Raw genomic sequence first — 12050 nt, 5'->3', positions numbered from 1 at the left:
TCAGGTGGCTCGCGGAGTATGGATGTAGATGTAGATGTAGATGTAGATCCTCATGTGACAGATCCATATTCTCTATATAATTCTTATTGGGACCACAATAATGATAATTACGGTGATGACCATGACCATGATTTTTTTATTATTATTATTATAGTAGACCGTCTCCATAGATGTATAGTCAGGTTTCTAACTGCCATGTGGCAGTTCTGGGTTCTATTAATGACGCTGCCAGGGATTTTTCCTGGTGGCAGGACTGAAACAGGCTACTCTCAGCCTTATTATGCAAACTGAGCAGCTACTTCACAGAATAGGAGTGGCATAAGGTCTACTGAACTGACGACAACCAGGAGACGGATTTGCTATTTGCATACACCAGGAGATGTATTTGCTATTTCCATACAGCAGTGAATGGTTCCATTGGCAGATGACGTCACAGTAGTCAGTGATTGGCCTGTCTGTGGCCAGAACGGTGGTGCTTATCTTATTATTGTCGTTCATTTTGAAAAAAAAAACATGGTTCCGCAGAAACGTTTGATGTAAGGGGGCTCTTTCCCTTTTGTCATCAGTCCTGACTAGTTTGATGTGGCCCACCCCGGATACTTCTCCTTTGCCAACCTCTCCATCTCAGAGTAGTACTTGCAAGCTACATCTCCACTTATTTGCTGAATGTAGTCCAATCTGTGTCTCCCCCTCCCCCATGTCGATGTCGGGGTACATGCGCAGGAAACAGTGGGGTTTTGTAGCACATGTGTTTCGGGACGGTTTTCTCAACTCATCACCAATACCGTGGACTTACAGATCTGTGTCGTGTGTGTTCCCTATGTGCCTATGCCATTAGCGCCAGTTTTGTGTAGTGCCACGTTGTGTGGCACCACATTCTGCAATTATTCTTATTTTATGAGCATGAGTGCAGAAATGAGTTTTGGGGTCATATTGTGTTGGAATACAAAAACAATGGAAAACGTCAAGCATTAGTTTCAGATTCATGATTCAGGAGTAGCAAGGGTGAATGGTGAAACTCTCGATGGCACTTCATTCCTAGCAATATGGTAGGAATGTATGTCAGAAGGTTATGAAGAAAAAATAGCCAAAAATTGGGGTTTGCTAGGTTAATTGTTGATAGTCTCCGTTACAAGCGAACCTTAGGAGTGGATTTATGGGTCAGTATTCAGAGGATTTGCAGTGACACAGAAAACATAATTATGGGATTTGTTAATCAGTTTCGTTCAAACTTGGTACCAACACCACTCGCTACCTGGAACAACTCCATGGGTAAGACGTGACTAGCACTCCTAGGCATAAGTGTGAGTTGGTAAGGTGATGTCTTAAACGAATAATGGAAACTACTGACACTATTGTTGTATCTGTAGCCTCCAGTGTCGTTGGTTTGTTGGCTGGTGACAGTCCCAATGATGCAAGGGTCACTCCAAAAGAAATGCACAGTTTTTTTTTTTAAATCCATCTTTTATTCTACATGTCTGAACGTTTTACAGTGTGATGATACATCCTTTAAGAATAATATTTTCATTTCTCCACATAATTTCCATCCCCCTCAACTGCCTTACGCCATCTTGGAGCCTGCGCCTGTATACCCGCACGGTAAAATTCTGGACCAACCTGTTGGAGCCACTGTTTGGCAGCGTGCACAAGGGAGTCACCATCTTCAAACCTTGTTCCACAAAGAGAGTCTTTCAGTTTCCCAAAGAGATGATAGTCACTTGGAGCCAGGTCAGGACTGTAAGGCGGGTGTTTCAGTGTTGTCCATCCGAGTTTTGTGATCGCTTCCACGGTTTTTTGACTGACATGTGGCCGTGCATTGCCGTGCAACAGCAAAACATCCTGCTTTTGCAGATGTGGTAGAACACGACTCAGTCGAGCTTGAAGTTTCTTCAGTGTCGCCACATATGCATCAGAATTTATGGTGGTTCCACTTGGCACGATGTCCACAAGGAAGAGTCCTTCGGAATCGAAAAACACCGTAGCCATAACTTTTCCAGCAGAAGGTGTGCTTTTTTATTTATTTTTTTTTTTCTTGGGTGAATTTGCACGATGCCATTGCATTGATTGCCTCTTCGTCTGCGCGGAAAAATGATGGAGCCATGTTTCATCACCTGTCACAATTCTTCCAAGAAATTCATCTCCACCATTCTCGTACTGTTCCAAAAGTTCGCTGCACACCGTTTTTCTTGTTTCTTTGTGAGCCACTGTCAGCATCCTAGGAACCCACCTGGTACAAACCTTTTTTAACGCCAACACTTTCAGTATTCTGCAAACACTTCCTTCCCCTATCGTAACGTAGCGTGACAATTCGTTTCACTGTGATGCGTCTGTCAGCAGTCACCAATTCGTTAACTATCTGCACATTGTTTGGAGCGTGTGCAGTACGAGGCCTGCCGCTGCGAGGACAATCCTCAATATTGCCGTGCCCGCTTTCATCACGTAACCTGCTTGCCCACCGACTAACTGTACTGCGATCGACAGCAGCATCTCCGTACACATTTTTCAATCTCTTGTGAATGTTTACCTCTGTCTCGTTTTCACAGCACAGGAATTCTATGACAGCACGTTGCTTCTGACGAACGTCGAGTGTAGCAGCCATCTTGAAGACATGCTGTGACGGCGCCACTCACGGGAACAGGTTGAACTAAGTTTGAAAACAAGCGGGAAGGATGTATCTACACACTGTAAAAATGTCACACATGCAGAATGAAAACTGTATTTTTACAAAAATAGTGTGCATTTCTTTTGGAGTGACCCTCGTAATTATGATAAAGTTCTGTTGATTTGGATAAGTAAAGTTCTTTGTAGCCTAATGGAAAATTTTAGTATATGTCCTAATTAAAATAAGATTGAAGTTGTTGTTGTGGTCTTCAGTCGTGAGAGTGGTTTGATGCAGCTCTCCATGCTAATCTATCTTGTGCAAGCTCCTTCATCTCCCAGTACCTACTAAATCCTACATGCTTCTGAATCTGCTTAGCGTATTCATCTCTTGGTCTCCCTCTACTATTTTTACCCTCCACGCTGCCCTCCAATGCTAAATTTGTGATCCCTTGATACCTCAGGACATATCCTACCAACCGGTCCCTTCTTCTAGTCAAGTTGTGCCACAAACTTCTCTTCTCTCCAATCCTATTAAATACCTCCACATTCGTAACGTGATCTACCCACCTAATCTTCAACATTCTTCTGTAGCACCACATTTCGAAAGCTTCTATTCTCTTCTTGTCCAAACTATTTATTGTCCACGTTTCACTTCCATACATGGCTACACTCCATACAAATACTTTCACAAACGACTTCCTGACACTTAAATCTATACTCAATGTTAACAAATTTCTCTTCTTCAGAAACGCTTTCCTTGCCATTGCCAGTCTACATTTTATATCCTCTCTACTTCGACCATCATCAGTTACTTTGCTCCCCAAATAGCAAAACTCCTTTACTACTTTAAGTGTCTCATTTCCTAATCTAATTCCCTCACCGAGCGAGGTGGCGCAGTGGTTAGCACACTGGACTCGCATTCGGGAGGACGACGGATCAATCCCGTCTCCGGCCATCCTGATTTAGGTTTTCCGTGATTTCCCTAAATCGCTTCAGGCAAATGCCGGGATGGTTCCTTTGAAAGGGCACGGCCGATTTCCTTCCCCATCCTTCCCTCACCCGAGCTTGCGCTCCGTCTCTAATGACCTCGTTGTCGACGGGACGTTAAACACTAATCTCCTCCTCCTCCTCTAATTCCCTCAGCATCACCCGACTTAATTCGACTACATTCCATTATCCTCGTTTTGCTTTTGTTGATGTTTATCTTATATCCTCCTTTCAAAACACTGTCCATTCCGTTCAACTGCTCTTCCAAGTCCTTTGCTGTCTCTGACATAATTACAATGTCATTGGCGAACCTCAAAGTTTTTACTTCTTCTCCCTGTATTTTAATACCCACTCCAAATTTTTCTTTTGTTCCTTTACTGCTTGCTCAGTGTACAAATTGAATGATATCGGGGAGAGGCTACAACCCTGTCTCACTCCATTCCCAACCACTGCTTCCCTTGATTGAAGTAAATAAGAAAAAGTGAAGTGCCAAACGATCATGTAACAGCTCAATATTTATAAACTTAGGCTGTGCAGCATATATTCATGTGTTGCTCTTGAGATCTTATAGATGTTGTATTGCTACCAGTTGTTTTTCCGGGTCGGCAAGGTGGTGCGCTCACTCACCTATGATGGTGATCATCCATGCGACGACGTAGGAGAGGCTGCCAATCCAGATGATGCACATGAGGAAGGTGAGCGGGAACCAGCGCTTGAAGCGCGGCTTCTCGCAGTCCGGGATGGTGGCGGTGAAGACCAGGTGGATGGGCCAGACGAGCACCCAGGCCAGCCGGCGGTACCACGTGTGCGGGGGCGAGCCGGGCCAGCGCAGCGCGTCCTCCACTGCCGCCGCCACTGCAACACGTGTCCACAGCACACACGTGTCACACACCGGGCCGAGTCGGTAAAAGCTCCTGACCAACGGCTGTGGGAAGCTACGTCGAGTTGGTCAGACTGAAGCAACCATGCAACGAGTGAGAACTCAGGGTACAGACTGGCTGGATATATCCACTCTACAGCCCGGAACGTCCCACGTTCCCGGTGAGATTTCAACCACGCCGAGGTGGCAGCACTAAAGAAAGTTTGGCCCCAGCACCTGAACCGAACAGATGTTGGATCTACGAAATACCATATTCTCAATCCAGTATTCGTCTACATCTACATCTACATCTTCATAGATACTCCGCAATCCACCATACGGTGCGTGGCGGAGGGTACCTCGTACCACAACCAGCATCTTCTCTCCCTGTTCCACTCCCAAACAGAACGAGGGAAAAATGACTGTCTATATGCCTCTGCTTATCTTATCTTTGTGGTCTTGTAAGTTGGCGGCAGTAAACTTGTACTGCAGTCAGCCTCAAATGCTGGTTCTCTAAATTTCCTCAGTAGCAATTCACGAAAAGAACGCCTCCTTTCCTCCAGAGACTCCCACCTGATTTCCTGAAGCATTTCCGTAACACTCGCGTGCTGATCGAGCCTACCAGTAACAAATCTAGCAGCCCACCTCTGAATTGCTTCTGTCCTCCCTCAATCCGACCTGATAGGGATCCCAAACGCTCGAGCAGTACTCGAGAATAGGTCGTATTAGTGTTCCATAAGCGGCCTCCTTCACAGATGAACCACATCTTCCCAAAATTCTACCAATGAACCGAAGACGACTATCCGCCTTCCCCACAACTGCCATTACATGCTTGTCCCACTTCATATCACTCTGCAATGTTACGCGCAAATATTTAATCGACGTGACTGTGTCAAGTGCTACAGTACTAATGGAGTATTCAAACACTATGGGATTCTTTTTCCTATTCATCTGCATTAATTTACATTTATCTATATTTACAGTTAGCTGCCATTTTGTACACCAATCACAAATCCTGTCCAAGTCATCTTGGATCCTCCTACAGTCACTCAACGACGACGCCTTCCTGTACACCACAGCATCATCAGCAAACAGCCGCACACTGCTATCCACCCTATCCAAAAGATCATTTATGTAAATAGAAAACAACAGCGGACCTACCACACTTCCCTGGGGCACTCCAGATGATACCCTCACCTCTGATGAACACCCACCGTCATATCAGAATGCAACCGCTCATGTTGACGATTTTTCAACTGTTCAGCTATGGGTGTGACACGAGCCCAGTACTGTGTGAGTTGACAGAGTCCAATGTGTGCCATCGTACACACTCACTGTCGAGCCCAAAACACTGCTGATTCTCAGTCTGATGTTCGTTCTAGGGTGTGAATAATGATGCCGATGAGATTCTTTGTGGAGTCAGTGAGACTGAAGCATCCATACAATGAGAGAAAACGAGAGTGTGAACTGGGCAACCCCCCACTCCCCACTGATGAGCCCAAGAATGCTAATTATTGGATCTGCCATTTGTATGAAAGCAATTGCGTTGCTGAGATAACGTGAAGATGGGGTTGGTTGGGTTGATTTGGGGGAGGAGACCAAACTGCGAGATCATTGATCTCAAGATGGGGTAACAGAAGCGTCTTACAGACCAAATTGGACATACACTCAGATCCGTCTAGGATACATCTGAGCTTGCTATTGATAATAGAGCACTCGTTTTGGGGAGATTTCAACAGTGCACAGTTGGTATGACTGAATCATCTGTACAGTAAGTTGGACCAAAGGTCGAAGTGCATGAGACCTACCTCCTGCAAGCCCCAGGACATGCCAACTCTCAGCTTGATATCAGTACTTAAGTCTGGGTGCTCATATTGGCAGGACTTCAGTCATGTGGAACTGATGTGGCTGAAGCACTCATACAGCTAGTGTGGACCCAAGTGCGGAGATAGCCAGACCTAACCACTGTTGAGATGAGTATGTCCCTTATTCTCTGCCTGGTATTTGTACTTGAGCATTCATGTGGCTAAATTTCAGACATGCGTAAGCGGTGCCATCTGAAGTATCTGTGCAGCAAGTGTGGACCAAAGCCCTGAGATGGCCACAACTACTTACTTAAGAAGTCAGTATATCATTCGCAAAAGGGTGTTAGTGTTTATGTCGGCGAGGTTTCGGCCATGAGGAGGTGGTACCACTGAAAGATCTGTTCACTGTATGTTGACCCTAGGCCCCAGTTTCGCCTTGCTTACTTACTCACTGGTCATACTGGACTCGAGAGTCCATTACCACAGCAACGTACAAGGTGCATTCAAGTTCTAAGGCCTCCGATTTTTTTTTCTCTGGACTGGAAAGAGATAGAAACATGCCCACTGTTTTAAAATAAGGCCGCGTTCATTGTCAATACGTGCCAGAGATGGCAGCACCGTACGGCAGATGAAATTTTACCGCCAGCGGCGAGAATGAGAACTCTTTTAAATACTTAAAATGGCGACGTTTTCCTTACTTGAACAGCGTGCATTCATTCTTTTTCTGAATTTGCGTGGTGTGAAACCAATTGAAATTCATCGACAGTTGAAGGAGACATGTGGTGATGGAGTTATGGATGTGTCGAAAGGGCGTTCGTGGGTGTGACAGTTTAATGAAGGCAGAACATTGTGTGACAACAAACTGAAACAACCTCGGGCTCGCACAAGCCGGTCTGACGACACGATCGAGAAAGTGGAGAGAATTGTTTTAGGGGATCGCCGAATGAATGACGAACAGATCGCCTCCAGAGTAGGCATTTCTGTGGGTTCTGTGCACACAATCCTGCACGACGACCTGAAAATGCGAAAAGTGTCATCCAGGTGGGTGCCACGAATGCTGACAGACGACCACACGGCTGCCCGTGTGGCACGTTGCCGAGCAATGTTGACGCGCAACGACAGCACGAATGGGACTTTCTTTTCGTCGGTTGTGACAATGGATGAGACGTGGATGCCATTTTTCAATCCAGAAACAAAGCGCCAGTCAGCTCAATGGAAGCACACAGATTCACCGCCACCAAAAAAATTTCGGGTAACCACCAGTGCTGAAAAAATTATGGTGTCCATGTTCTGGGACAGCGAGGGCGTAATCCTTACCCATTGAGTTCCAAAGGGCACTACGATAACAGGTGCATCCTACGAAAATGTTTTGAAGAACAAATTCCTTCCTGCACTGCAACAAAAACGTCCGGGAAGGGCTGTGCGTGTGCTGTTTCACCGAGACAACGCACCCGCACATCGAGCTAACGTTACGCAACAGTTTCTTCGTGATAACAACTTTGAAGTGATTCCTCATGCTCCCTACCCACCTGACCTGGCTCCTAGTGACTTTTGGCTTTTTCCAACAATGAAAGACACTCTCCGTGGCCGCACATTCACCAGCCGTGCTGCTATTGCCTCAGCGATTTTCCAGTGGTCAAAACAGACTCCTAAAGAAGCCTTCGCCGCTGCCATGGAATCATGGCGTCAGCGTTGTGAAAAATGTGTACGTCTGCAGGGCGATTACGTCGAGAAGCAACTCCAGTTTCATCGATTTCGGGTGAGAAGTTAATTAGAAAAAAATCGGAGGCCTTAGAACGTGAATGCAACTCGTATTTTCGCTATCTGTCCCTGTCTTGGGCTATTTCCTTCCATTCACCTTCAATACCTCGACTCCTCAAATCAGCCTTCACATTGTCCTCCCATCTGCGCCTCGGTCTCCCCATAGGACGTTTTCCCTCTAGGTGCCCTACCAGTGCTCTGCACGCTGCCCTTCCCTCATCCATTCGAGCTACGTGACCCGCCCATCGCAGCCTACGTGATTTAATAATACTGATTATTTCAGGGCTTGAATACGTGAACCTCTTCGTTATGCAGTTTTCGCCACTCTCCACTGATGTCATCCCTTTTTGCTCCGAAAATTTTCCTCAAAATTTTGTTTTCAAATACTCGAAACGGCCTTTCATTTTGCATAGTGAGAGACCAATTCTCACACCCATACAGCATAACTGGTAGAATAATAGTTTTGTATATTCTAATCTTTAAATTCCTAGACAATATCCGTGATGAAAGTAATCTATTCAGTGAGAAGTAGCACGCATATGCCGCCCGTAAACTCTTTTTCAGTTCGGATTCAATCTCATTTCTCGAAGTGATGTCCACACCTAGATACTTAAATGTGTTCACTTTTTCAAACAGCATGTCTCCAACTCTTTAACATTTCCTGATCTACTGCTGTTGGCATTCTAGAAGTAACCAGGTATTTAGTTTTGTCTTCACTTATCCTTAGACCTACATCTTCACTAGCCTTGATTAACGCATTTGCATTTGCTGTTACAGTTTCTTGCCTATCGCCAATGATGTGTGGATCATCTGCATACCCTAATATCTTAATATTTCCATTTAACTCCACACCCTCTGAATTATCTGCTGCCATTCGTAAAATATATTCTAGTACTAAATTAAAAAGTAGCGGAGACAGGGAATCTCCCTGCTTAAGTCCGTTCTTTATTACAAGTTCTTCTGACTCCAATTTCCCCACACGTACTCTACCTTTTGTGTTTTTCAAGCTCGCTTGTATAAGTCTAACACACTTCCTCGGTATTCCAAGTTCCAAAAGAATTATGAACAATTTTGACTGTAATACTGAATCATATGCTTTTGTAAAATCTATGAAAAGATTATGAACTGCTTTATTGTATTCCCATTTCTTTTCCAAAACTTGACGCAGGGTGAATATTTGGTCTATAGTTGGTCTGTTCCTTCGAAAGCCGGCTTGGTAATCCCCTACAGTTTCATCTGCATATGGTGTAAGCCTGCTTAGCAGAATATTCGACAAAATTTTGGAACATACTGGTAACAGTGATATCCCTCTTTAATTACTACAATCCATTTTGTCACCTCTCTTAAAAATTGGGATCAGAATCGATTCCTGCCACTCTTCAGGTATCATCTCTGAGTTCCACACTTTAGTTATCACTTTGTGAATTACTTCCACCAATTTCTGTCCCCGATTTTTAACTAATTCTGCAGTTGTGCAATCTGATGCTGGTTTCGCCTGACTTACGTAATAAGGAGCCAAGCACATCCGAGATTCTCAGACTGGTATTCACACTAGAGAATGAGTGCTAACATTGGCGAGATATCAACCATGTTGATGTGTATCCAAATTCTGAGTAGGCTACATCTACCCACGGTCGAGTCATCTCAGATTCTTAATTTGGTATTCATATAGGGTACTCCATGCTGCCAAGATGTCTCCTTTATTTGGAGAATCACAGTCAGGGTTAAATGGCGCTTCTGCTGCACACAAGGATCACGTTGGCGGTATCTAACAACAGCTGGGCCAATGCCAAGATTCTCAGCCCGTTCCCATTGCAACTTTGGTATTCATATTAGAGGGCCCCAGTTGGCGAGTTTTCCTTATGTGTTGAGTGCACCTGGGACAATAAGCATTACACTTACTGCATGTTTCTGGTACCAGTGTATGCCCATTATCCTAATATGATTCCCTGGGTAATCCACAGGCGTCAGATGTGAGTGGAAGCCATGTGGTTTTCCTGAGGATTTGGATTCGATTTTGAAGGGACCCTCATATCTTACAGTGAGCATTACACAGTGCAAGAACTATGATAGGAGACTGTAGAGGATATGAGGCTCACTTATGAGTGGTGGCAGTGAGGGGGCAGACACTTTCCATGTTGTTGAACGTGTAGCAGACCCATGTGCTGTGAGCACTTGCCCAAAAACCAAATATATGGTATTTTGTTTTCAGACATAGTCCTCTGCCTAGGGGCTCCACTGTAGTCCAAACCACACCATCACATCATCAGTGACAATGAAATTGTCCAACAGCCATGTAACATGTTACTTTCTTTTGAGGGCTACCAGTTTCAGCATTTGACTATCCCATGTCAAGGCCCCATAAGCATCTCTCCAAATAAACGAAAAAGTCATATAGTGCCATAAATCTCTGGATGTCGTGAATTCAACCGTTTCACTAGAGCTTCATTCGAAGACCTGATAGCAACTGACATCCAGGGATTTATACCACTATATGACATTTTATTTTTCTTGGAGAGATGCATATGGGGCCTGAAGATGGTATGGTGAAATGCTGAAACTGGTAGCCATCAAAACAAAGTAAAATAACATTTTAAGTGGCATAGCTGTAGGAGAATTTCATTGACATTGACAATTACCAGCCATTGTCCCCTGTCCATGACAGACCATCAGGGATACCATGAGATCTGTCCTGTACCTGTAACATATACTACAGTACTTACCCATAGTCACAATGTTGATGTTGTTGTTGTTGTCTTCAGTCCTAAGACCGGTTTGATGCAGCTCTCCATGCTACTCTATCCTGTGCAAGCTTCTTCATCTACCAGTACCTACTGTAACCTACATCCTTCTGAATCTGCTTAGTGTATTCATCTCTTGGTCTCCCTCTACAGTTTTTACCCTTCACGCTGCCCTCCAATACTAAATTGGTGATCCCTTGATGCCTCAGAACATGTTCTACCAACCAATCCCTTCTTCTAGTCAAGTTGTGCCACAAATTTCTCTTCTCTCCATTTCTATTCAATACCTCCTCATTAGTTATGTGATCTACCCATCTAATCTTCAGCATTCTTCTGTAGCACCACATTTCGAAAGCTTCTATTCTCTTCCCTTCCAAACTATTTATCGTCCATGTTTCACTTCCATACATGGCTACACTCCATACAAATACTTTCAGAAATGACTTCCTGACACTTAAATCTATACTCGATGTTAACAAATTTCTCATCTTCAGAAACGCTTTCCTTGCCATTGCCAGTCTACATTTTATATCCTCTCTACTTCGACCATCATCAGTTATTTTGCTCCCCAAATAGCAAAACTCCTTTACTACTTTAAGTGTCTCATTTCCTAATCTAATTCCCGCAGCATCACCAGATTTAATTCGACTACATTCCATTATCGTCGTTTTGCTTTTGTTGATGTTCATCTTATATCCTCCTTTCAAGATACTGTCCATTCCGTTCGACTGCTCTTCCAAGTCCTTTGCTGTCTCTGACAGAATTACAATGTGATCGGCGAACCTCAAAGTTTTCATTTCTTCTCCACGGATTTTAATACCTACTCCGAATTTTTCTTTTGTTTCCTTTACTGCTTGCTCAATATACAGATCGAATTACGTCAGGGAGAGTCTACAACCCTGTCTCACTGCCTTCCCAACCACTGCTTCCCTTTCATACCTCTGGACTCTTATAACTGCCATCTGGTTTCTGTACAAATTGTAAATAGCCTTTCGCTCCCTGTATTTTACCCCTGCCACCTTTAGAATTTGAAAGAGAGTATTCCAGTCAACATTGTCAAAAGCTTTCTCTAAGTCTAAAAATGCTAGAAACGTAGGTTTGCCTTTCCTTAATCTAGCTTCTAAGATAAGTCGTAGGGTCTGTATTGCATCACGTGTTCCAATATTCCTACAGACTCCAAACTGTTGTTCCCCGAGGTCGGCTTCTACCAGTTTTTCCATTCGTTTGTAAAAAATTCGCATTAGTATTTTGCCGCCGTGGCTTATTAAACTCATAGTTTGGTAATTTACTCGTCTG

The 12050-nt window shown here is 44.2% G+C and overlaps 1 protein-coding gene across 2 annotated transcripts in view; it reads right to left on the bottom strand.

Moving 5' to 3' along the window:
• LOC126108673 (sodium/potassium/calcium exchanger 3) overlaps window positions 1–12050 on the bottom strand; it is a 690465-nt gene that overhangs the window by 33079 nt on the left and 645336 nt on the right. For both annotated transcript variants that reach the window (XM_049913982.1, XM_049913981.1), the window contains exon 7: window positions 4216–4443. In XM_049913982.1, coding sequence (XP_049769939.1) covers window positions 4216–4443 — 228 coding nt within the window. The remainder of the gene's footprint in view (window positions 1–4215; window positions 4444–12050) is intronic.

The sequence above is a fragment of the Schistocerca cancellata genome, chromosome 11 (assembly GCF_023864275.1).
Source record: "Schistocerca cancellata isolate TAMUIC-IGC-003103 chromosome 11, iqSchCanc2.1, whole genome shotgun sequence".
Classification (NCBI taxonomy): domain Eukaryota; kingdom Metazoa; phylum Arthropoda; class Insecta; order Orthoptera; family Acrididae; genus Schistocerca; species Schistocerca cancellata.
This window is presented reverse-complemented; position numbering and strand designations above follow the sequence as displayed.